Raw genomic sequence first — 25162 nt, forward strand, 5'->3', positions numbered from 1 at the left:
CCTATTACATATATTCACGCTTTGGCGTTTTCAGGGTAGGCACGGAACGCGAACCTTATAGGTTTACTAGCCTAGTATTCCTTTCGAGCTCCTCCGTGCTCCGTAGAGCACGTGAAACTTTTAACATGCAATTTTTTATTTTTTTACATATTCTCTCGCCTTATGGTTGTCGATCGCTTTAGAGCGATAAGGCCGCCTTTTGTCGTGTACCTAGTTACGTTTCTTTTGTAACTATTATTTTGCTGTAATAATGTATATTGTCAATCACTTTGTGAGACTGTCCTTTGTTTGGTAAAGACTTTGCAGGCTTGAATCACCTGATTGTCCGAAAAAGTCAGATGATACCGTGCCTCGGAGGGCACGTTAAGCCGTTGGTCCCGGCTATTAGCCGTAAAAACACCTCCACCAACCCGCAGTGGAGCAGCGTGGTGGAGTATGCTCCATACCCCCTCCGGCTGATTGAGGGGAGGCCTGTGCCCAGCAGTGGGACGTATATAGGCTGTTTATGTATGTATGTAATGTTTATTGTATTGTATTGTGAAACTGTACTCGATTTCTTACAATACAATACAAATACAACAACTCTTTATTGTACTTAAAACAAACATTAAAAAATAAACAACTACCTACAATTAGTTAGGTTAGTACAACAGGCCTTATGGCTGATATTATATTAGGCAGGCAGATTTTGAAATTGTATAACAGTATATTAAAAAAAAATGTCTGCCCTTTGCCAAGGTTTTTCTCGCAGCTTCTTTTCCCCGGCTATACATATAGGTTGTGAGAAGCTGCAGTACTTTTAGGCGGATGAGACGTTCGTTATGTAAAAATTGACGATTCAAATTGTAACTATGTTACCTACTATAAAGATATTTTTTAATTGGAATTTGGTAACGATTGGTAAAGACCTTAGGTATAGGTAATGAATGTAATGAAAGCGTAGCGGGGTAGACAGTGCAAAATAAAACCATTTTTTTTTTGCCTTCCCTTGGGTACGGTCACGAGCATTAATATGTATACACTTTGGTACCATGTCACATTAACTTTTTTGACAAATTGAACTGTAAGTCTCACTAAATGTCAAATATGTTAGTGCGACAGAGTCCTAAAGTGGATATATGATATTACTCATGACTGTACCATGTGGAGAAGCAATGCTTGTGTTTTGTAACTGTGTTTTGTGTTCCCACCCCCAGCGCTGGGCCAGCGGACGCCCACGATCTCGCACATAACCCAGGAACAGATCCGGGACATCGGAGGCCAGGTCGACCTGGACTGCTCCGTGCACTATGCCCAGGATTACCCCGTGCTATGGGTAAGTTATAGATTAAGACACCCAGTACAAAAAAAAATACAAAAAGTTAATGTGACATGGTAAGTATCATAGTGTACACATATTACTCGTGACCGTGCATTGACCAAATTGGAGATATCCTTAGAAAAGGTTCAGTACGATCCATAATGAACCGGCGTGCGTGTATGAAACGATAGATGAATGTGGAGGAAGCAAGAGAAGTGTGTCAGGATCGAAGCAAATGGAATTCCATAGTCTCTGCTTACCCCGGTGGGAAATAGGCGTGAGTTTATGTATGTATGTTTGTATGCATGGTGGGAGGGCTGGCAGAGGAAGACCTAGAAGGACGTACATTGACCAAATTGGAGATATCCTTAGAAAAGGTTCAGTACGATCTACTCTGAACCGGCGTGCGTGTATGAAACGATAGATGAATGTGGAGGAAGCAAGAGAAGTGTGTCAGGATTAGTGTTGGGTTCTTACCCGGGAAATCTGGGCCTAAGTCTAAGCCTCCATAGCCCCGAGATATGGAAACGACATACAAATAATAATTATATTAAAAATAATTAAATTAAAAAAAATATTTTCCCATAATTCGGGAATTTTTCGGGTGTTTATTTTATTTTCCCGAATTTTTTTCTTTCCCACCCAATTTTTTCTTTCCCTGCCCGTCACTAGTCAGGATCGAAGCAAATGGAATTCCATAGTCTCTGCTTACGCCGGTGGGAAATGGGCGTAAGTTTATATATGTATTCCCAGAACTGTTATTAAATCAATATGCACTATCGCGAGAGTTTGACCTCTGATAACTTATGCGTAATGAATGATTCAAATTGTGTTTATTTCCACACTAATTCGCACACTCTTTATCCCTATCGGAGCCTATTAACCCATCTAAGTATATTGTGTTTGTGATACGCAGCCTGGAAAGTCACTCATTTAAAAAATACACCTTCCTATCTACCCCACTAGAGTGAAAGCGACATCAATGAACATGATCTACCTATGGGCTGATTGGGCTGCAGCTCAGGGCCCCGGGGTTACAAAAAGTAGACCATAATTTGAAAAAAAAATGTCTGTTAAAATATTGTTTTCTATTAGTTGAGTATTAAGATAGGCCCCCAAGTAGTTTCAGCCCAGGGCCCCACAAATTTTATTTGTCGTATCTATTATGTATACTTTAACCCCTTGGCATACTATCTACCTTTGACTAATACTTTCATATTTTTCGTAATCCCTTAATTTATATATTTTCTTCATAATTATATTTGCTTATTTTCTTATTTATTGTAAGTAAATCCCGACACTTTTTGTTGGCACGACAGTTCAAAGTATTTATAAGCGTAACTTAGGTACTGGCAGAATATCAGTGTTGCTAAGAGTGGTATTTCTACTATCCTTCGCAACAACATGCTGAGTCAGTCCCTTTTCCCTGGCAGTGTATTTTTGATTTGTATACTTACTTATCTTTATCTTCTCTACTATTGTACTGCACTGTTTTGGGAATAAAGTTATTCTATTCTATTCTAAATTCACGATCCGGCCATGTCAATGAAGTATTTAACGTATTGTCAGTACCCGTATGGTCCTCGACCATTATAGATGTCATAAGCTGCATACAGCGTCATGCTTGAACCATTTTAACATGAAGGGGAGGCTTAAGGTCATAAATTAGTTGTATTGAGTACCAATGATCTCTATTGATGGAAGGAAGTCATATATTAAAACTGTCTGAATGACCGTGACAATTTTTGGGTCGGTGACCTGTTAAAACGCTGCCTTTACATAAATAAACCCACGCCTCTAATCCTTAGTGGGGTCGGCAGAGCCACAATTATGATTAAAATGTTTTAAAGGACCTCTACGTGTTAGCTTCGGCCTCTGGTCTGGAACTCCATTTTTTTTAACATAGTTTCGTGTTTGACCACCGTCTCACCTGATGGCCTATATACGTCCCACTGCTGGGCACAGGCCTCCCCTCAATCAACCGGAGGGGGTATGGAGCATACTCCACCACGCTGCTCCACTGCGGGTTGGTGGAGGTGTTTTTACGGTTAATAGCCGGGACCAACAGCTTAACGTGCCCTCCGAAGCACGGAATCATCTTACTTTTTCAGGCAATCAGGTGATTCAAGCCTGAAAGTCTTTACCAAACAAAGGACAGTCGTCTAAGTCGAAGTAAGGTTGCCTGGCAGAAATTGCTGTTTAGCAATAAGGCCGCCTATTGTGCTTATGTTTTTATTCGTATGTTTATGTCCTTTGTATATGTCATTGTGCAATAAAGTATTATTGATTGATTGACAGTCTCACAAAGTGATTTCGACAATGTCCCCATCGGGAATCGAACCCGGACCTCCAGATCGTGAGTCTAACTCTAACCAGTAGACCACGGAGGCTGTTTAAGTTGGCTATTTCATGAAATATGATCATTTGAACACATCTTGAAATGATCAATTCTAAGATCTGGCCACGACATATCCACAACATAAGGATGAAATGCGACGCCTCCTAGTCCTTAGATATGGAAAGAACATTACTATTGTATATGTCCCTATAAGGCACTAAACACCCTGGAATCAGCAGAAAGCTTCCGGGACAAGGAAACACGTCTGTTCACAAAACGAGATTTATTACAAGAGACAAATATCAAACTACTCACATTTCATCTTAATTAAAAATAATATTAAACGCCTAGCAAAAGTAATCGAGCAATTACGCTCATACATTACAATTACAAATAATAATAAACTTACATACATAAACTCACGTCTATTTCCAACCGGGGAAATGCATTTGCTTCGATCCTGACACACTTCTCTTTTCTTTTTTTAATAATAAACTTTATTGTACAAAATAAAAGAAGTACTTAAATGTTTGAAACGATTGATGAATGTGGAGGAAGCAAGAAAAGTGTCAGGATCCAAGCAAATTCTATAGTTTCTGCATAAACGTACAGTCATGAGCAATATAATGTACCCACTTTAGGACTCTGTCGCACTAACATATTTGACATTTAGTGAGACTTACAGTTCAATTTGTCAAAAAAGTTAATGCTCGTGACCGTACCTGGTGAGGAGTAGGTGTATGTTTATAATAATACACCTCTGCCTACCCCTTCGGGGATACAGGCGTGACGCTGTGTTATGTTATGTCTCTGCTCAACCCGGCAGGGAAAAGGCGTGTATTTTATAAATAAGCAATATCTTACGTACCTTACTATCCGACAAGAGAAAAACGGCTTAAAACGTTGTTCAAGCTAGTTGAGCACACCCATATAATTCTCAAAAAGGAACTAACGCATTCTGTTAGTCGTAACAGCTTATATACTACTAAATTATATATAGGTAGTATATAGGTAAAACATATTATTTTATTGTATACACTCGAGTAAAGGGTGTCAATAAAAAACATAACATCCACAGGAGCGCAATAGGGTTGTTTCTAACTAGTCAAATCAGTTACTTTTTACTAAACGTCAAAACACGAAATTTGTATGAAAAAGCACACTGTGACGTCATAGAAAAATGTGACAAAATGTCCCACTTATTATTACGTTTTTCTTTATTAAAATCCATAAATCTTCTCTTCTGTCGTGTGAGTTGTGAGGTGATTACCAACTCCATCATCCCTGGTGTCAGGGTTACTATTGAGCCGCCATAGGCCCCTAACATGACTCATGTAACGACTACGTACAGTCATGAGCAATATAATGTACCCACTTTAGGACTCTGTCGCACTAACATATTTCACATTTAGTGAGACTTCCAGTTCAATTTGTCAAAAAAGTTAATGTGACATGGTACCAAAGTGTATACATATTAATGCTCGTGACCGTACATCTAACGAAAAAAACCCATAAATAATGTACTTAAATAGAAAAAGAAAATGTTCGTTGTCACCTTTAGATCTGTCTTTATTTAGTAATAGTTTCATAATTTATCTTTGACCTGAGAAACTACCCATTTTTTTTCAATGAGGAACTTTCCAGACTATTTAGACTAAAGTAAGACCCAGAGGGGGTGAGATCGGCGCCCTATACGAATTGGTGCGGGGGTGGGAAGAGAGAGTTACCGTTGTATACGTAGTGTTTTTTGGGGTTTGTCATGGAGGGACGTGGAAAAACTTGGATGGTTACGAAAATAGTATTATAAGATTTAAAGTATTGTTTTGACAAAAGAGGAGAAATATATATATGTTATAAAATTATAGAAGGTGAGTTTTGTTATTCTTTATGTTATGTTTATGGTAATTGACGATGTGGGCTCGGGTGGTACACGGTTACCCAGTAAGTGTAAAGCGGGCACAAGCCAGTGTTAATACAGGGTGTTAGTGACACCGTAACGAAAACTATAAGGGATGGTACAGATCCATTCTCAGTTGATATAATTTGGAATTTTCCATCGCTAAAGTATGGAACTGAAAAAAAAAGAACAGGGGCCTGTTTAATAAAACTTACAATTGTAAATTACAATGACAATTTGATGTACATTGCGGAGTGTGTGATTATGAATATTTTGCAGTTTCATATTAGCTACGTAATGAACATCAAATTGTCGTTGTAATTTACAATTGTAAGTTTTATTAAACAGACCCCAGTACTTGTACGGGGTGTAAGTGACATCGTAACGAATACTGAGGGTGGTGATTCAGCTTAAAATTCCGAGTTAAATATCAAGTGGAATTTTCCATCACAAAAAAAAAAAACATGAATTTTCTCAACTCAGAATCATGAGCTGAATCATCCCCCTCAGTATTCGGTACGGTGTCACTAATATACCCTGTTTAAGAATGCGTAAACGCATTCAATTGGTTATGATTATAGATTTCCGCTGTTATAATCTAAAAATATATCTAAAGTGCTCTATTTGTCTAAGAATAGAGTTTGATGTTAGAATATAATAGAACGGCCTCCGTGGTCCAGTGGTGGAGCGTTAGGCTCACGATCCGGAGGCCCCGAGTTCGAATCCCGGTGGGGACATATCACAAAAATCACTTTGTGAACCCTAGTTTGGTTTGGACATTACAGGCTGATCACCTGATTTGTCCGAATGTAAGATGATCCGTGCTTCGGAAGGCACGTTAAGCCGTTGGCCCGGTTACTAGTTACTGATGTAGGTTTATTGCCTAATATCAGTTCTCAGACAGTTAATCCCATGCATTCATATCTTCTAAATAATCACTAACTTTATAACAACCTTTTTTGCAAAGTTTTTCTTATGTTATATTTTTAAAGTATTTGTTATGTTATATGGGTAAAGATATTATTGCACGAGTCAATTTCATCAATGTCATAAAACAAACATTAATTTACTCTAATGACTGAACAAACACGAGTGCATACGCCACTTAACTGCATTAGATGGAGTTTACTTTAGATATTAAAGTGCATATAATGTGACAATGTTAGAGATAAGGGTTGGACGCCTCACAGAATTTATGTTAGAATAGAATAGAAACTTTATTTGCGTCAAACATAGTGAATATGGTGACAAGTGGGTAATAGAAGTAGGTATACATGTTTCGTGCTTCGGAAGGCACGTTAAGCCGTTGGTCCCGGCTGCATTAGCAGTCGTTAATAACCATCAATCCGCACTGGGCCCGCGTGATGGTTTAAGGCCCGATCTCCCTATCCATCCATAGGGAAGGCCCGTGCCCCAGCATGTTAATGGGCTGATGATGATGATACATGTTTCGCCATAACAATGTTGGCATGCAAATGTCATTATATTATGTAGACACTGTTGACTGTTGTCACTTTGTGATATGGGATTGATCCCGAAATAAAAGTTTTTTTTTTATTATTTTTGTTTTTGGCAGGTTAAGCCATTGGCCCCAGCTAGTAGGCTAAAAATCCTCCACCGACCCGCAGTGGAGCAGCGTTGTAGAGTGTAACCCATACATTGACCAAATCCGGAGGTCCCGGGTTCGATTCCCAGTGGGGACAGATCACAAAAATTACGTTGTTGTCCCTAGTTTGGTTAGGATATTACAGGCTGATCACCAGATTGTCCGAAAGTAAGATGATCAGTGCTTCGGAAGGCACGTTAAGCCGTTGGTCCCGGTTACTACTTACTGATGTAAGTAAGTAGTCGTTACGTGAGCCATGTCAGGGACCTTTGCTTTCTGGTGGAATTATTTAAATGCGTTTATTCTGTTCCCAGGTGAAGTATGACCGTCAGAAGTCAACGGAGTCTCTCCCGCTATCCACCAACTCCGGGCTCATCATCAGGGATTCCAGATTCTCCCTCCGGTTTGATGATGCTTCGGCCACGTATACACTTTCGGTGAGTCCAATCTTTCGATTCAGATAACTAACCGCTTTATTAACCGCCGTGACTTAACGGCTTCCGTGGCCTAGAGTACGAATCTCGCGTAGCTAAGTACGAGTCTCGCGTAGCCAAGTACGGGTCTCGCGTAGCCAAGTACGGGTCTCGCGTAGGCAAGTACGGGTCTCGCGTAGCCAAGTACGGGTCTCGCGTAGCCAAGTACGGGTATCGCGTAGGCAAGTACGGGTCTCGCGTAGCCAAGTACGGGTATCGCGTAGGCAAGTACGGTTATAACTAATGGTCGCTCGTTCCGGCTTGACAAGAGCTGCGGGTTGAAGTCCCGTCCGAGTCAGATTTTCTGGATTTAAAATTTATCTTTATTATAATTTTCCCACAGATTAAGGACATCCAGGAGACGGACTCGGGCTGGTACCAGTGCCAGGTGATCATCTCGGTCAGCAACAAGATCACGGCGGAAGTCGAGCTGCAGGTGCGCCGCCCGCCCATCATATCCGACAACTCCACGCGCTCCGTCGTTTCCAGCGAGGGGGAGAGTAAGTGCACTATGTAGCTAACGTGTAGCCAAGTACGGGTCTCGCGTAGCCAAGTACGAGTCTCGCGTAGCCAAGTACGGGTCTCGCGTAGCCAAGTACGGGTCTCGCGTAGCCATGTACGAGGCTCGCGTAGCCAAATACGAGTCTCGCGTAGCCAAGTACGAGTCTCGCGTAGCCAAGTACGAGTCTCGCGTAGCCAAGTACGAGTCTCGCGTAGCCAAGTACGAGTCTCGCGTAGCCAAGTACGGTTATAACTAAATTTTGATACTTATACTTTCAGCTACTCAAATGGAGTGTTACGCCGGCGGATTCCCGTCGCCCAAGATATCATGGCGCCGCGAGAACAACGCTATCCTGCCCACAGGTGGCTCCATCTACAGGTGTGTAAGAAAGGCAACTCTTCGCTCCCCACCAGCGTTTGAGCTAGGTTTACCTCACTCCGCTCGGACATAGTATAGTCTTCAATCGTATGGTTGTCAGATGTCACATACGGTCACGAGCATTAATATGTACACACTTTGGTACCATGTCACATTCACTTTTTTGACAAATTGAACTGTAAGTCTCACTAAATGTCAAATATGTTAGTGCGACAGAGTCTTAAAGTGGGTACATTATATTGCTCATGACTGTACACAGCGCGTGTACGATAATGTCAATGTGTAGTGTCTGTGTGAAACGAGGTTGCTTGTATGAAGTGTACGGGGTGTGCGTAGGTCTGTATCCGAACTCAGCCACCTTCTCACTCCGGCCTACCTTCCGGCCAGCCGGCTCTATTTAATGACTTCATCATCTCCCTAGCGTTATCCAGTTTTTCACAGGGTCCGCTTACCTAACCTGTAGATTTGACAGGTCCGGTTTTTTACAGAAGCTACTGCCTGTTATGTATACATTGTTGTGATAATATTTGTTTATATATGTCACCGTAAAATTGTAAATAACGTTAGATTATAATCTATCTCGCGAGATTGTGAACTGTCAAATAATTATGAATCGTATCATATTGCTTACAATTTAACGTATTATTTTCGGTAGATTATAATTTATCGAAGTGAAACCGTCAAATTGTGATACGAAACGCACCTCGCGTGCTATACCATAGAGTTACAAAACTATTAGAGTGAGCATAATGTTAATTTGGGATTCTCTTAAAATGCATAAATGTTTTTGTCATAATTTTAATTATCATAATCCTTTATGCATAACGTTTTTTAGCATAATTGTTTTACTTTCCCATAATAACATCTAGGAATACTGGTTTGTTAGGTATAACTTATTTTTGGGATTAATAAATAGATATCCATGATTCTTTTTTAGAATAATAGTGTTTTGTCATAATTTTTACAAGGCATAACAGTAGGTTAGGGTGCGGCGGGGGTGGCCCTTGGGCCACCCCTATGCCGCCAGCATGTTTGTCTTACACACGAAAAGTATACTGAATGATACGTTTCAGATTTTTTAATTTTGATACATTTTTTCTTACCATGTGATGTCAGAATTATTGATTACTTACTAAATAATTAATAAATACGTACTTGATTTCACAATCTTGAAGAGCATTTATTTTATTTGACTGACACCTGTGTTTTATTCCTAACTCTATGGACACAGAACGGTCTACTGTAAGGCCGACCAATCAGGGACAGCCGTCGGACAGTTGACAATTTGACAATTGTAAGATTGTGATTTAACAGTTTTACTTCGATAGATTATAATCTGACGAATAATAATACGTTAAATTGTAAGCAGTATATTACGTTTCACAATTTTTCGACAGTTCACAATCTCGCGAGAATCTAACGTTATTTACAATTTTACGGTGACATATACACTTAAATTATATTTAAGTTATTTGGTAATATATAATATATGTACGAATATTAACGCATATTTATGGAACACGACGTTCGTGCGTCACCCAACAGGGTCCACGTGACACCAGCGTCGTGTTCACGCCGCGACTTGTGCTGAGTGAGGCCCTTTTATCTCAGGACGTCCACCACCACCTTATGATCATTCTAATGAACATTCTCTATGCTTTTTGTAAACATTTTTAAGTGATGTTATTGTCTTGTCTTTGTGTGTGGCGTCCTTTTATAATAAACAATTTCTATTCTACTCTATTTTACATTTATTTTTAATTTATTATTTATAAAAAACACATAAACAAACAAGTGTAACATTAACCCGAAAGATTTGTACATACACTTAAGGATTCATCGTATTATCAAATTTTATTATACCTCCAAAAATGCATTTCTCGGGAATGTGGGTTTCCTCGCGATGTTTTCGTTCACCGCTGATGACTTGTAACAATTAATTTCAGAGGCAACATCCTGAAGATAGCGTCTGTCCACAAGGAGGACCGCGGCACTTACTATTGCGTAGCGGAGAACGGTGTAGGCAAGGGAGCGAGAAGGAACATCAACTTGGAAGTGGAATTTGCGCCTGTGGTAACCGTGCCCCGCCCGAGACTCGGTCAGGTGAGATATCACCTCATTTGGCCACACAAATAAGGAGAAAAATGAGAAATGAAGAAAAAAATATTCGGCAAAAAATACATAGTAAACCCGCTCTAAGCGATAAGGTTATTAACGACTGCTAATGCAGCCGGGACCAACGGCTTAACGTGCCTTCCGAAGCACGGAGGGGCTCGAGATGAAAACTTTTTTTTGTGGCCTATTACAGTTCATTACATTTGCAGGCTCTACAATATGACATGGACATCGAGTGCCACGTGGAGGCGTACCCGCCCCCCGCCATCACCTGGCTCAAGGACGAAGTGCAGCTGTCCAACAACCAACATTACAGGTTACATTACATTACATACATAGACAGCCTATATAAGTCCCACTGCTAGGCACAGGCCTCCCCTCAATCAACCAGGAGATATGGAGATATCTTTTCTTTTCCAGAATCTCCCACTTCGCGACGGCAGACGAGTTCACTGACACGACACTACGCGTGATCACCATAGAGAAGCGGCAGTACGGTTTGTTCACCTGTAAGGCGCAGAACAAACTTGGCACCGATGAGGGCACAGTCGAGTTATTTGGTAAGCTCCTCAACTCCACTTGCAACGCCCAATATCCTTTAAAGTTCAATGTTTCCAAACATAACTGCTTACTGTTTGGTGTAACTGTAAGTTTGACACCTAAACCGCTCGGCTATGCCACCTGCCAACCGGTGTAGAAGGCACTCGTGGCACTATGGCACGTGGCACTATGGCACGTGGCACTATGGCACGTGGCACTTTGGCACGTGGCACTATGGCACGTAGCACTATGGCACGTGGCACTATGTCACGTGGCACGTGGCACGTGGCACGTGTCACTATGTCACGTGGCACGTGTCACTATGTCACGTGGCACTATGGCACGTGGCACTATGGCGCGTGGCACTCGTGGCACTATGGCACGTGGCACTATGGCACGTGGCACTCATGGCACTATGGCACGTGGCACTATGTGAGGTAGGGTTTGATCCGGGTGAACCGGTATAGGACCAAGCATGGAAAGTCGAACCATCACCTACATAAAGGAGTCGCCATACTGTAAATGTGGTCACCCGGATCAAACCATATCTCACATAGTGAACGAGTGCCCTCTACACCGGTTCCCAGGTGGCATAGCCTAACGGATGCAGCAGAGACTTTGTTAGGGGAGCTTAAGCTGGATATATGAACAGAGTATACAGCTAGTTCTGAGTATTGATTGCTTAAAGCGATAAGACCGCCAGTTGCCATGACTTGTCATTTCGTTCCATTGAAATCTACAGGACTTCTTTCATGGCGCGTACTCTCTCCTTTTTATTTTGGTGTATTAAATTATATTTGAATTGGAATGGTAGATGCCTATTTGATTGAAGTAGATATTGGTGCTAATTCCTGTAGACACAATCTAATTTTATTTTAAGTTATACCTGTAATTTTTGTTACCCGCCGGAAAGGAAGGAGACGGGTAATCGACAGGCCTAAAATTTACATTGGCCAATAACCCGCCAGAATTCAGTTGACAGCACGCGTCAAACGGACGGCATACTAACGAGGTGCCTATTTGATTCGCCCGGGTTGTAAACTAACAGCTGTCCATCATCCGTCGACAGATATTTTTATTGTGAAATATTAATGTTTTTACTTTGAATCATATTAAAAAAACAAGTTTAAATAAGACACGACGAGTTTATTAAAAAACATCATCAAAGCTATAAGGAAAGAAGGAAGGGGGGAAAGCTACAAGGAAAGAGGAAGGGGAAGACCAAGAAGCTTACATGGAACAGATTAAAGAGAAGGCGAACGTCGTGTCTTATAAGGAGGTGAAGGAATTGGTCTTTGATAGACAAGAATGGAGAATGCTACACCGACAAGAGCGTGGCTCTTAAGTTGATGATGATGAAAATAAGAAAGTGTCTACTCGAATCAGTACCAATGGTAGAAATTCCGGCAAACTTCATTTTTATCTTTCTTCATTTTTTTTTTATAAGACATCATAAATTACACATAGATTGGTTTACAAACATCGCTAAACCTAAACAGGTTCTTCTCGATGCCTTCTTCTTCGGCAACGCCACGCTTTCTCGTTATTAAATTTAAAGAACTACACATTAAAACTACCTTTTAGTGTTCTATGTTTGTCGGAATCTTCATCATTTTTTTTTAATATTTCGATGCATCGGTTAAACTTTGTTTTCCTAAACATTGTTTAAAGAATGCATTGATATTCATTTTCTACATTGCGTTTGAACTTTTATGCTTTAAAGAAATAAAAAATAGCAGTTTATTTGATTTCTTTTGTGCATACAAGTATAAATTATTTTTTTTCGTTTTTTTTTGGTGTGTTCTGGCATTTTTAAGAGTTTCACTTTTATTTTTTAACAAAAATTTGTAAATGAAGAATTTAGATTGCTTTCCGAAATTTTAATATATAAAGTACCGAAGAAAATACCAGCTTTGGACATATTGATACCGATAAAATATGGAAATACCGGTTATAAAAATAGTAATACCGAAAAAATACCGCTTTAAAAATATAAATACCGAGAAAATACCGGTATAAAAATATACATACTGAAAAAATATCGGTTTTATTATGCGAATACCAAAAAATTACCGGTTTAAAAATATGAATACCGAAAAAATACCGGTTTAAAAATTTTAATACCGGAAAATACCAGTTTAAAAATATTGATACCGAAAATTACCGGTATTGTACCCCTTCGGTACAGGCGAGATACTATGCTAGGTTAACTCGTAAATGCCAGTCCACAGCATGCTCTGCATCGCATGACATAGACCATGGTATGGCCCCATACAGAGACCATCATCCCGGTGTGTCCCCCCGCGTGCGGGCAGGCGCGCTACGGCGGCGCGGCCTCGTTGGCGCCCTCCGCCAGCACCCTCGTCGCCCTGCTGGCCATATACCTCGGGTACGCTGTTAGGAGGTATGTATCGCTTGCTTCTTAGGTTTAATACTAGGGCACACCCCAGACACTTCATACAAACAACCTCGTTTTACACAGACACCACGCATTGACGTTATCGTACACGCGCGTGTGTGTGACGTCTGACGCAATACTATTGAAGACTAAACTATGTTCGAGGGGGTGAGGTAAACCTAGCTCAGACGCTGGTGGGGAGCGGAGAGTTGCCGTTCTTTACGTAGTATTATTCCTTACTCTATGACAAGGAGTAAACCATATCTGTCGCTTTAAAAATCGAGTCCTATATAAAAGATATGGGTGAATATCAAAATGTGTCAAGTTTGGTGGCGAAATTTCATATTATTTTTTCTGGAAAAGGATTTCATGTCGGAACCCAATTTTACATGAAACAATAATATGAAAGTTAGCCACCAAACTTGACATTTTGATATTCACCCATATATCTTCGGTTTGGAAAACCACACAAAGATTCGTCGTTTTGAATTCGACGTAACGTTACGACGTAAAATCCACTTGATATTAACTCAGAATGATGAGCAGAATCATCCCCCTCAGTATTCGATACTGTGTCACTAACACCCTGTATAGAATTTCAACATTAATTAGACCCGCCATTTTGAAGCTAATAGTTAATTAGGTTTGACATTTTCTGTGTAGATTGGCAGTCTGGTAAAGCTTGCTGGCTTCGATTTGATATTTGATACATTTGCATGAATGTTTGTTGTTATTTGATGTCTGTATGTTTATGCGAAAATACCATCGCAAATAAATCGGCATGAAAATAAATCCCTTTATTGATCTGGGGGGTTAAAATGGCCACGTTGAAGCAATTCATCTAAGAAAGCAATATTGCTCTTTGACATTTGCGCATATAAAAGTAAATGCGCAATGCAAACAAATGTCAAATAGCAATATTGCTTTAACCCCCCAGGTAATAAATGAATACATACTGTTAGATAGAGCAGAATAGATCGGCCTACCCTCCCTAACGTGAGCCCAACGCTCTAACAACTACACCACAGAGGCCGTTTTTGATAATAAAATAATATAAACAAATAAATTATCATATTACTATTGATTATCAATTCGCTTATATCATTTAATAATACAGGGTGTTAGTGACATCGTAACGAAAACTTTGAGGGATCATTCGAGCCATGATTCTGAATTGATATCAAGTGGAATTTCCCGTCGCAAAAGTATGGAACGGAAAATAATTTAAAAAAAGCACTAAAATTATTATGACTTTTCCGACAGGAAATTCCACTTGTTATCGACTCAGAATCATGGTCTGAATCATCCCCTTCAGTATTCGTTACAGTGGCACTAACACCCATACTTACTTATATGGCTACTATATGTACTTGTACGGGGTGTAGGTGACATCGTAACGAATACTGAGAGGGATGATTCAGCTCATTATTCTGAGTTAATATCAAGTGGAATTTTCCATCACAAAAGTATAGAATTGAAAATAATTTAAAATAACTAAAAAAACATGAATTTTGCGACGGAAAATTCCACTTGATATTAACTCAGAATCATGGTCTGAATCATCCCCCTGAGTATTCGTTACGATGTCACTAACACCCTGTATATCTCCCTAGCATTAGACTTCAAGGCTAGAATGAATAGCCATTTGCTAGGTAAGCGTGATCCACCCTATACCACATCGTGATTTACCATCAGGTGAGATGGTGGTAAACCTGAACCTATATTATTTTAAAAAAATGTAGGTAAGTAATAAAGAAGCAATGACAATAGTCAGAAGAAGACATATTGACAATAATCATCATCCCCCTAGCATTATCCCGTTTTTCACAGAGTCCGCTTACCTAACGTAAAGATTTGACAGGTCCAGTTTTTTACCGACTTCAAAAAAGGAGGAGGTTCTCAATTCGACCGTATATTTTTTTTTTTTTTTTTTTTTTTTTTTTTTTTTATGTTTGTTCGGGCATATCTTCGTCGTATATGAACCGATTTTGATAATTCTTTTTTTGTTTGAAAGGAGATATACCCAAGGGGGTCCCATGTCAAGGAAGTCAGGATCTGATGATGGAAGACCAGAGAAATCGAGGGGAATTTTCAAAAATCGTAGGAGCGACTAGTGCGTTTGTAAAGTCATATTGATCGGATCGATCTTTAGGCTTCGGGAAAATTTCCCGGCCTTCGAAAACTGGTCAGCATCAGGGAGATACCCTATGGCCTGGCAAAACTATACAACCTGGAGCAATTTTTCTTTCACGAAACGTATTTAAATCTTGATCAAATCCAATCGCCGGTGCAAAAAAACAAAATGGCGGAAAAAAAAGATGGCCGCCATACAAAATTTTGTCGATTTTGGAAGAAGCCCGTTTGGGTAAAAATAATGTATGGGGCGCTTACTCAAAACGTCATGTAGAGTACGGAAATACTTTCTGATCACCAAAAACTGCTCCGCATCAGAGAGATACTCTACGGCCTGGCAAAACTATCGCACGTGAACCAATATTTCTTTCAGAGCACTTATTTAAATCTTGGTCAAATTCCATAGCGCGTAAAAAAAAAACAAAATGGCGGAAAAACAAGATGGCCGCCATACACAATTTTGTTTTTTCAGAAAATGTCTCGGGATATAAAATATATATCGGGGTTGTGGTCGGATCGTCATGTTAAGTATGGAAATACTTCCCGATTTCGAAAACTGCTCCGCATCAGGGTGACACCCTACGGCCTGGCGAAACTATCACACCTGAACCAATTTTTCTTTCACGAAACCTATTTAAATCTTGGTCGAATTTAATGGCCGGTGAAAATAATACAAAATGGCGAAAAAACAAGATGGCCGCCATACAAAATTTTGTTTTTCCAGAAAATGTCTTGGGGGTAAAAATGATGTATAGGCGTGTGATCGGAACGTCATCTTTGAAAACTGCTCCCAATCAGGGAGACATCCTACGGCCTGGCTAACCTATTGCACCTGGATTTTGTTTGTTTCCACGACACCCATTTTAATCTTGGTCAAATTCTGTCGCTGGTGAAAAAGAACAAAGTGGCGGAAAAACAAGATGGCCGCCATACGTAGAGGGACAGTTTCGAATAAACAGGACACGCGAGCTGCTTTAGCAGCGAGCGAACCACGCGAAATCTACTGTATCTATATGTATGCGTGAGTGTGTATGATAGCAGCTTCCACTGACAACCCCATGTGTGTATGTACACATACACGTGTGTGTGTGTGTGTGTGTGTGTGTGTGTGTGTGTGTGTGTGTGTGTGTGTGTGCGTGCGTGCGTGCGTGCGTGCGTGCGTGCGTGCGTGCGTGCGTGCGTGCGTGCGTGCGTGCGTGCGTGCGTGCGTGCGTGCGTGCGTGCGTGCGTGCGTGCGTGCGTGCGTGCGTGCGTGCGTGCGTGCGTGCGTGCGTGCGTGCGTGCGTGCGTGCGTGCGTGCGTGCGTGCGTGCGTGCGTGCGTGCGTGCGTGCGTGCGTGCGTGCGTGCGTGCGTGCGTGCGTGCGTGCGTGCGTGCGTGCGTGCGTGCGTGCGTGCGTGCGTGCGTGCGTGCGTGCGTGCGTGCGTGCGTGCGTGCGTGCGTGCGTGCGTGCGTGCGTGCGTGCGTGCGTGCGTGCGTGCGTGCGTGCGTGCGTGCGTGCGTGCGTGCGTGCGTGCGTGCGTGCGTGCGTGCGTGCGTGCGTGCGTGCGTGCGTGCGTGCGTGCGTGCGTGCGTGCGTGCGTGCGTGCGTGCGTGCGTGCGTGCGTGCGTGCGTGCGTGTGTGCGTGTGTGTGTGTGTGTCTGTGTCTGTGTCTGTGTCTGTGTCTGTGTGTGTCTGTGTCTGTGTCTGTGTCTGTGTCTGTGTCTGTGTCTGTGTCTGTGTCTGTGTCTGTGTCTGTGTGTGTGTGTGTGTGTGTGTGTGTGTGTGTGTGTGTGTGTGTCTGTGTGTGTGCGTGTGTACGTGCGCGTGTGCTCGTGTGCGTTAGCGCGTGTGTGAGTGTGTGTGTGTGTAAACATGTTCATCAATAATCATTGTGATCACTACTAATAATATATTATATTATTATATATGAATATAAATCAGAAAATCTGTCTGTCTGCATCCTTGCTCGGTCTAACCATCACTTAAAATCGTAAAATAAAATAAAATTTTTAACAAAAAAAAACCGACTTCAAACGCAAAACTAAAAAGCAATAAATAAATTTACTTCGCACAAAGTAATTAGTACGTATTTTCAATTAGTTAATTATTTTATAATTCTGAAGTCGGTGCCAAGTAAATGCTACAACAACCCTACTACAATATCAAATTACTATGTACACACAATATTGTTTAATACCTATATCAAAGCAATTACAAAACAATGTCAAACAAAAAAATTACAAAACAATCAGTATTGAAAAATATATGAATCGGTACTTCGTTGTAGCATTTCCTTGGCACCGGCTTCAGATTTATAAAATAATTAACTAATTGAAAATACGTACTAATTACTTTGTGCGAAGTAAATTTATTTATTGCTTTTTAGTTTTGCGTTTGAAGTCGGTTTTTTTTTGTTAAAAATTTTATTTTTTACAGAATCGACCGCCTGTCTGACCTTCCAAACGCGAAGGGAAAACCAACCCATTACAGGTTAGGTCACATACTTCCGAAATGCATTTCTCGGGAGTATGGGTTTCCTCACGAGGTTTTCCTTCACTTGATCTTCTTCTATCGTGTGGGTTGTAAGGTGGATTACCAACCCTATCAACCCTGGTGTCAGGGTTATTATAGGCCCCTGAAATGACTCATGTAACGACTACGTACTTACATCAGTAAGTAGTAACCGGGACCAACGGCTTAACGATAATCTCCTTCCACTTCACCTCACCTTCACTTGATAGTCATTTAGAAATTCGTGAATGAATTCGAAAAGAAATTTGAAAATCATTTTAGGTCTGCGCTGGATTCGAACCTGCGACCTCAAAGTGAGAGTCAAGCGTTCTACCAACTGAGCTACCATGGCTATTTTCATTACAATTATAATTATTATTTTCAGAATCGCCAATTCCCGACATTAACTACTCAGGCCTTCGGCTCGACCCACTTATATACGGAGATGTCTACAGCGCCGCGACAGCGACACATATCGACTTCATATTTATATTTCTAATGGCAACACTTATTTCGGCCTAATGTTACCATCCTTTAAGAACAAAGTGTGAAATCTGCCGAATTTCAACTCTAAAAATGAATCTCATTTGACTGAAATTATACTTTTGTAATGTCCATAGGTAAGGATATTAACAAGTAGTTACGTTATTCACCGGGTGAGAGCCCTCAGCGCTCCCCATTTGTCCGGCCAAGTAGTTAATGCCATCTGCGGCATATCTACAATAAGTCACGTTAAAAAAGAAACAAATTTAAATGTGAAACGTTCAATTATGATAAAATTAGATTATCAAAAGTCTGGTACTCACTGCAGCTTGTCAAGCCGGGACGAGCGTGTTAACCCACTTGAACATTACATTTTGCATGGTATAAGAAAATCTCAATGCAATGGTATGCTCAAAAGTGACAGCTAACATTTCAAGGTTAGCCCAGCTGACGTCATCCCACCCTGTGTTGCCATTTCGTAAAAAAGAAATTACCCACGACCAATGTTTCTAATTTACTTTGCAAGCCAATTTCGAACTTTTAGTAAAATACTTTACTTACAGTTTTAATGATTTCTATATATGTGACAAGTAATAGTTAGCTATGTTATATATTTTATTAACATTGTTACTATTACATAGCAAATCTAATAAAGTACCTCATATTCAATATGGCCAATATTTTATATTTTCATAAATGCACATTGTAAATTAAATATGTCATGTGTCATTATTAATAAAGAGAGATTCCTTCTTGAGATAATTATGTTAAAAAAGTAATAATTATTAAATACATTAGTCAGTAATTCCCTTAATTTTCAGTAATAAAATTTACGTCCTTGGAGATACCAATTTAAGGGTAACACAGTGGTAACACTTACGTCATCAAAGGGCTCGCAATGGCGGCTTGTCATTGGATTGAGCATACCTGGCGGCTTAGCACCGTAAGCGCGCGACTCTCTCGCCTCGACATACGTCACCCGTCACTCTCTCACAGTACTGCACAGAAAGAGACAGACGATCTCTGTCGCGGCGAGAAAGAGTCGCGTGCTTACGGTGCTAGGCCCGCTGGTTTTCTTATACATAACAAGACATTTTGCATTTACACTTTGTTGGTGGGGCGTGCAGTATCCTAAGGAGATATGACCCAAGTGATGTGATGAGAGAGAATCGAGTAGTTTTCGTAAAATATAATTGTATATAAAATAGTGCCGATTCCAGTACAAACCATCTAATTTTATTTCAAGTTATACCTGTCATTTTCTTATCCACCGAAAAGGAAAGCGACGGGTAATCGACAGGAATAACATTATGGAACACACGTAAATTTTACGCAGAAATATAAAAAAGCCCTTCCAAAATTTTATATTGGCCAATAACGCGAAAGAATTAAGTTGACAGCACTCGTCAATCGGATTGCATATGAAATTTATTCGCCCGGGTTATTCTTTCATTATAAAACTAACAGTTGTCGATCATCCGTCCCTTTCCTTTTCGGTGGATAAGAAAATGACAGGTATAACTTAAATTTAGAAGGAGTCTGCAGGAATCGGAGTCAATATGTCGTTGTAGTAAACGAGATGTCAGCTAGAAAGTTTCCATAAAAACCTAATAGGAAAGTAGGGTTAGCGCAAATGGATTAAAGCCTTTTGTATGTACTATGTAAGTCTGTGTTAACCCTTTGTCAGTGAGTGAAATGTGTGTAAGTTTTAATATTTTTATACAAATGGAATAGTAGATCTGATACAAGTAGTTATAAGCAGTAATGTGTCGTTCTCAGGAATGTTCCCACTTTGGCAGTAAAAAGGCGCGAAACTTATGTAAATTAGCTTTCTTACTCAACCTAGGCGGATTCTTCCTTCTATCGTGTGGGTTGTGAGGTGAATTACCAACCCCATCAACCCTGGTGTCAGGGTTACCATTGAGCCGCCAAAGGCCTCTGACATGGCTCATGTAACGACTACTTACTTACGTCAGAAGTAGTAACCGGGACCAACGGCTTAACGTGCCTTCCGAAGCACGGATCATCTTTTTGGAAAGTCAGGTGATCAGCCTGTAATGTCCTAACCAAACTAGGGATCACAAAGTGCTTGTGATTATGTCCCCACCGGGATTCGAACCCGGGACCTCCGGATCGTGAGCCCAACGCTCAACCACCGGACTTGAGGCCGTCACGGAACCTAGGCAGATAAGACCAGAGTCTACCAGAGTACAAGAAATAACAATTTGGGAAAGAAAAGCAACCAATCTCCTTACTATTAAAAGAGTTTTAACAACGGGAACATTCCTATAAACGGCAAATCACTATAGTTATAAGCTTAGGACAATGTTAAATTTGTATGTATGTTTAAAAAACCCAAAATCGACTTACACGTATCACGACCTACGCCAATCGATGAGTTACAATGAGTTATTAAACCAGTGAATGTAAGGTTATGTAATAAAAATGTAAAATATATACTCGACAAGGCTAGTTTCAAACTAGTCAAATCAGTTACTTTTTATTAAACGTCAAAACACTAAATTACTGTGGAATTTGTATGAAATAGCACACTGTGATGTCATAGAAGAACGTGATAAAATGACGGACTTTTACGTTTTTCTTGATTAAAATTCATAAATAAGTTAGAAAGACATGCTAATCTAGAATTCGAAGATGAAAAATCAATCTCATTTTACTTTTTAACGTATTTTCGAATTTCATTTACGAATTAAGTAACAATGAGTACGACGTTTGACCGCTTTTATTGATGACGTCACAGGACAGTATTTCCATACAAACTCCGAAGAAAACTTTCGTTTTGACGTTTCGTAAAAAGTATCTCATTTGACTAGGTTGTAAAGTAGCCTATTCATAAGTTATAATGAATTTAAACCGCATGAGTTCAATGCGTGTTACTGACTCTGATTTTATAACACATTATTATGACTCGTTGATGGGGGACTTTTAGGCTACGTTATTCAAAAACAGTATAGATGGCACTGTACAGATTTCCCTTCGTTTAACCTGCTAATTTCATGGATACCAGACATTATGCATCTTTTATCTTTGACTAGCTTTTGCCCGCGACATCGTCCGCGTGGCGTGTTATAAAAGAGAGATATTTTTCATACAAAAGGATTTTCCCGCTAATTCCCGTTCCCGTGGGAATTTCGGGTATTCCTTTCTTAGTGCACCTCTACGGTGCCTAAGCTACGTCCCATCCAAATTTCAAGTGCCTACGTTTAGCCGTTTAGGCTGTGCGTTGATATGTCAGTCAGTCAGTTTCTCCTTTTATATATTTAGATTTGGGTATAAGTGATGACCCTTTTTAGCACACCCAAGCACAATTACAACTTCCCATTATTATTCTAATCAAAATAAAGAGAAGCAATATAGGTAGCAACATAATTGTATACATAATGTGATCCAAATATCAAGCAACATTTAACTTTATATACAGGGTGTTAAGTGACATCGTAACGAATACTGAGGGGGATGATTCAGACCATGATTCTGGGCTAATATCAAGTGGAATTTTTCCGTCGCAAAATTCATGATTTTTTTTTTTAGTTTTTTAAATTATTTTCAATTCTATACTTTAGCGATCGAAAATTCCACTTGATATTAACTCAGAATAATGAGCTAAATCAGCCCCCTCAGTATTCGTTACGATGTCACTTACACCCGAACAAGTACATACAGGTAGCCATACAAGTAGGTATGGGTGTTAGAGACACCGTAACGAATACTGAGGGGGATGTTCAGACCATGATTCTGAGTTAATATCAAGTGGAATTTCCTGTCAAAAATGCATGTTTTTTTTTTTTTTTTTTAAATTATTTCCGATCTATACTTTTGCGACGGAAATTCCACTTGATGTCAACTCAGAATCATGGTCTGAATCATCCCTCAAAGTTTTCGTTACGATGTCACTAACACTCTGTATGTCTCTGCAATTACATTATATTTTTGTATAATTATGTAACCCGAACAATGAGAAAATAGGTATTTCTTATCACGTTAAAAGCTGAACGTAGCCTTGAAAGTCCCTCTTTAGTTTACCACATACAATGATTAATTTTGTACCTAGCCAGATATGAACCAACTGTAGTGTTTATTATACGTCGTTTAAGCTTCATAGCCACATTGGCGTACGGTCACGAGTACTAAATGTATACATTTTGAAACCATGTCACATTAACTTTTTTGACAAATCAAACCGTAAGTCTCATTGAATGTCAAATATGATAGTGCGACAGGGTTCTAAAGTGGGTACATGATATTGCTCACGACTGTACGGTCACGAGCATTAATATGTATACACTTTGGTACCATGTCACATTAATTTTTTTTGACAAATTGAACTACAAGTCCCACTAAATGTCAAATATGTTAGTGCGACAGGGTTCTAAAGTGGGTACACGATATTGCTCACGACTACGCTATGTATAGTATAAACCACAAACCATTTGCAGCTAAAGTAATTTCAATTCTCAGTGACCGGCGCTACTTTCAGACGTCAATGAGCGACTTTCCAATCGAAGTTCCCCAAAAACACGATAGATGGCGTTGTTAAGTTTTTTCTTGGTATAAACTACCAATTTCATGGATAACAGACATACGCATCTCTTTTATCTTTGTTTTTGGGTATAAATGATGACCCTTCTAATCACACCAAGGTACAATTACAACTGCCATCCATTATTATTCTAATCAAAATAAAGAGAAGCAATATAGGTAGCAACATCATTCTATACATAATGTGATAGAAATATCAGGCAACAATTAGTTTTATATGCTTCTGTCATAACATTACAGTTTTGAATAATGTACCCTAGCAATGAGAAAATAGGTAATTATCACGTTAAAAAGTGAACAACGCCATCTATCGTGTGTTTGGGGAACGTCGATTGGAAACTCCCTCATTGACCCTCGATATAATTTGCGTGGGCGAAAAGGTGTGGTTGCCACGCTGAACCCGCTGGCATCATTCCTGGTTTTTTTCTACAATTAATTGTATTTAAAGCGTAGCCATTTTATATGTGAATAGGTAGTAGTTACGTAAAAATGTGTGTTAAAATAAACATCATTCCTTTTTATAATCATTTTGACGAATCCATCCATTTTGAAAGACTTGTAATTATTTATAAAACATATTTTTTTGACAATTTGATTTTGTTTTTTGCGTAAAATCGACTGCTTCATAATGAAATTGTACCTAATTAAATGACAATTAATTTTTATTATAATAATTTATATTGAAATCACAGTTTAATTTTTTCGCACGCTCTTGTGTTATACCGTAGATTTTCGTTTTTTTGTAATAAAATGATTTGTAGAAAATAATGTTCTTTTAATAGTATAGGTAAACTATTTTTTCCCTTAGGATCTGTTTCGTCAAATAATACACAATTTAGAACATTCTGAAGTCAAGAAATACATGTAGAATCGAATAGCATACAGGACACAGACACAAAAAAAAATATACAAACAAAATACAATCTATTCAACTACACTTGTAACCACACACACAATATTAAAAACAATTAAAAAGAAAATAATATCATAACGTCATTGTCGACAAAACAGCCGAAAGTAAGATTCAAAATTTCGAAAAAAAAAATGTTATTTTTTTTTTTTGTTTTGGTTTTGCCCGAAGGGTAAGGCAAAGGGAACTATGCCCATACAGCCATGTCTGACGTATTTTTTTTCTTGATGATTAATGAAATGATGAAAGGTGATGATGATGAAACCTAAGCCCCCACCCTCGGAGTAGACTCCTACTCCGAACCCCAAACGAATTAACTCAAAAGTCCGCATAAACTTTTGAGTTATGAAGCGGCTTCCTGGCACGAAGCGAAAATAGGCAGATACACTTTGTTTATTGAATACTCCAATATAATAACACTCGCGAATGTCTTCCGACTAACTTAATGCGATCATTAACCACAAGACACCACTTCGTATTAGTTATTTAGATTATTCAATGAAGAAAGCAACTGTCCCGTTCCCGTTTCCCGCCAAAAGCCAAAAAAAAAAAATGTTAACTTGCCTTGTTTTCGTTGAACTTACTTGGGAACCAGGAAATTGAGTAGATAGGCTTTTGTTAATAAACAAGTCAATTATTGTGATAAATTTGAGAAAGATACGATTTTACCTTATAAAGTTTTGTTAAAACAGTGCGTAAAGTTTGGGCTTTTTAAGCTAGTTAAAAAGATTACAAAACATACACATAGACACATAGACATGTGACATATCTGTAAACTTTTTACCGTTTTTACACAGCTAACAAAATTATAAACAGAAGAACATGTTTTGATGATCGCGGTAGATTTTTGTGGCGAATGTACCAGGGTAGCATAGGCTTCTAGGAGGTCAGCAGCCTACATCCGAGCACTATTGTTTAAAAGCAGCTGTCAGAACAATACATATCTCTTTCACACTAAGCTGTAATCTATATTTCTGCCCTGTTGTCATAATAATCTGTATAAAATTAATCAAATACTGCGGGTAGTTTAACGTTT

At 39.5% G+C, this 25162-nt stretch overlaps 2 protein-coding genes across 2 annotated transcripts in view; one reads left to right on the forward strand and one right to left on the reverse strand.

Annotated features, from left to right (window-relative positions):
• LOC126379235 (uncharacterized) overlaps positions 1–4587 on the reverse strand; it is a 22292-nt gene extending 17705 nt beyond the window's left edge. The window contains exon 1 of the mRNA XM_050027927.1: positions 4507–4587. The gene's annotated coding sequence lies outside the window, so the exon portion shown is untranslated. The remainder of the gene's footprint in view (positions 1–4506) is intronic.
• LOC126379230 (lachesin) overlaps positions 1–22059 on the forward strand; it is a 24390-nt gene extending 2331 nt beyond the window's left edge. The window contains exons 2-10 of the mRNA XM_050027922.1: positions 1197–1315; positions 7456–7578; positions 7958–8114; positions 8395–8494; positions 10441–10597; positions 10819–10925; positions 11030–11169; positions 13427–13553; positions 18559–22059. Of these exons, the coding sequence (XP_049883879.1) occupies positions 1197–1315; positions 7456–7578; positions 7958–8114; positions 8395–8494; positions 10441–10597; positions 10819–10925; positions 11030–11169; positions 13427–13553; positions 18559–18580 (1052 nt within the window). The 3' untranslated portion in view covers positions 18581–22059. The remainder of the gene's footprint in view (positions 1–1196; positions 1316–7455; positions 7579–7957; positions 8115–8394; positions 8495–10440; positions 10598–10818; positions 10926–11029; positions 11170–13426; positions 13554–18558) is intronic.
• Positions 22060–25162: the final 3103 nt, after the last annotated feature.

This window comes from Pectinophora gossypiella, chromosome 28 (genome assembly GCF_024362695.1).
Source record: "Pectinophora gossypiella chromosome 28, ilPecGoss1.1, whole genome shotgun sequence".
NCBI lineage: Eukaryota > Metazoa > Arthropoda > Insecta > Lepidoptera > Gelechiidae > Pectinophora > Pectinophora gossypiella.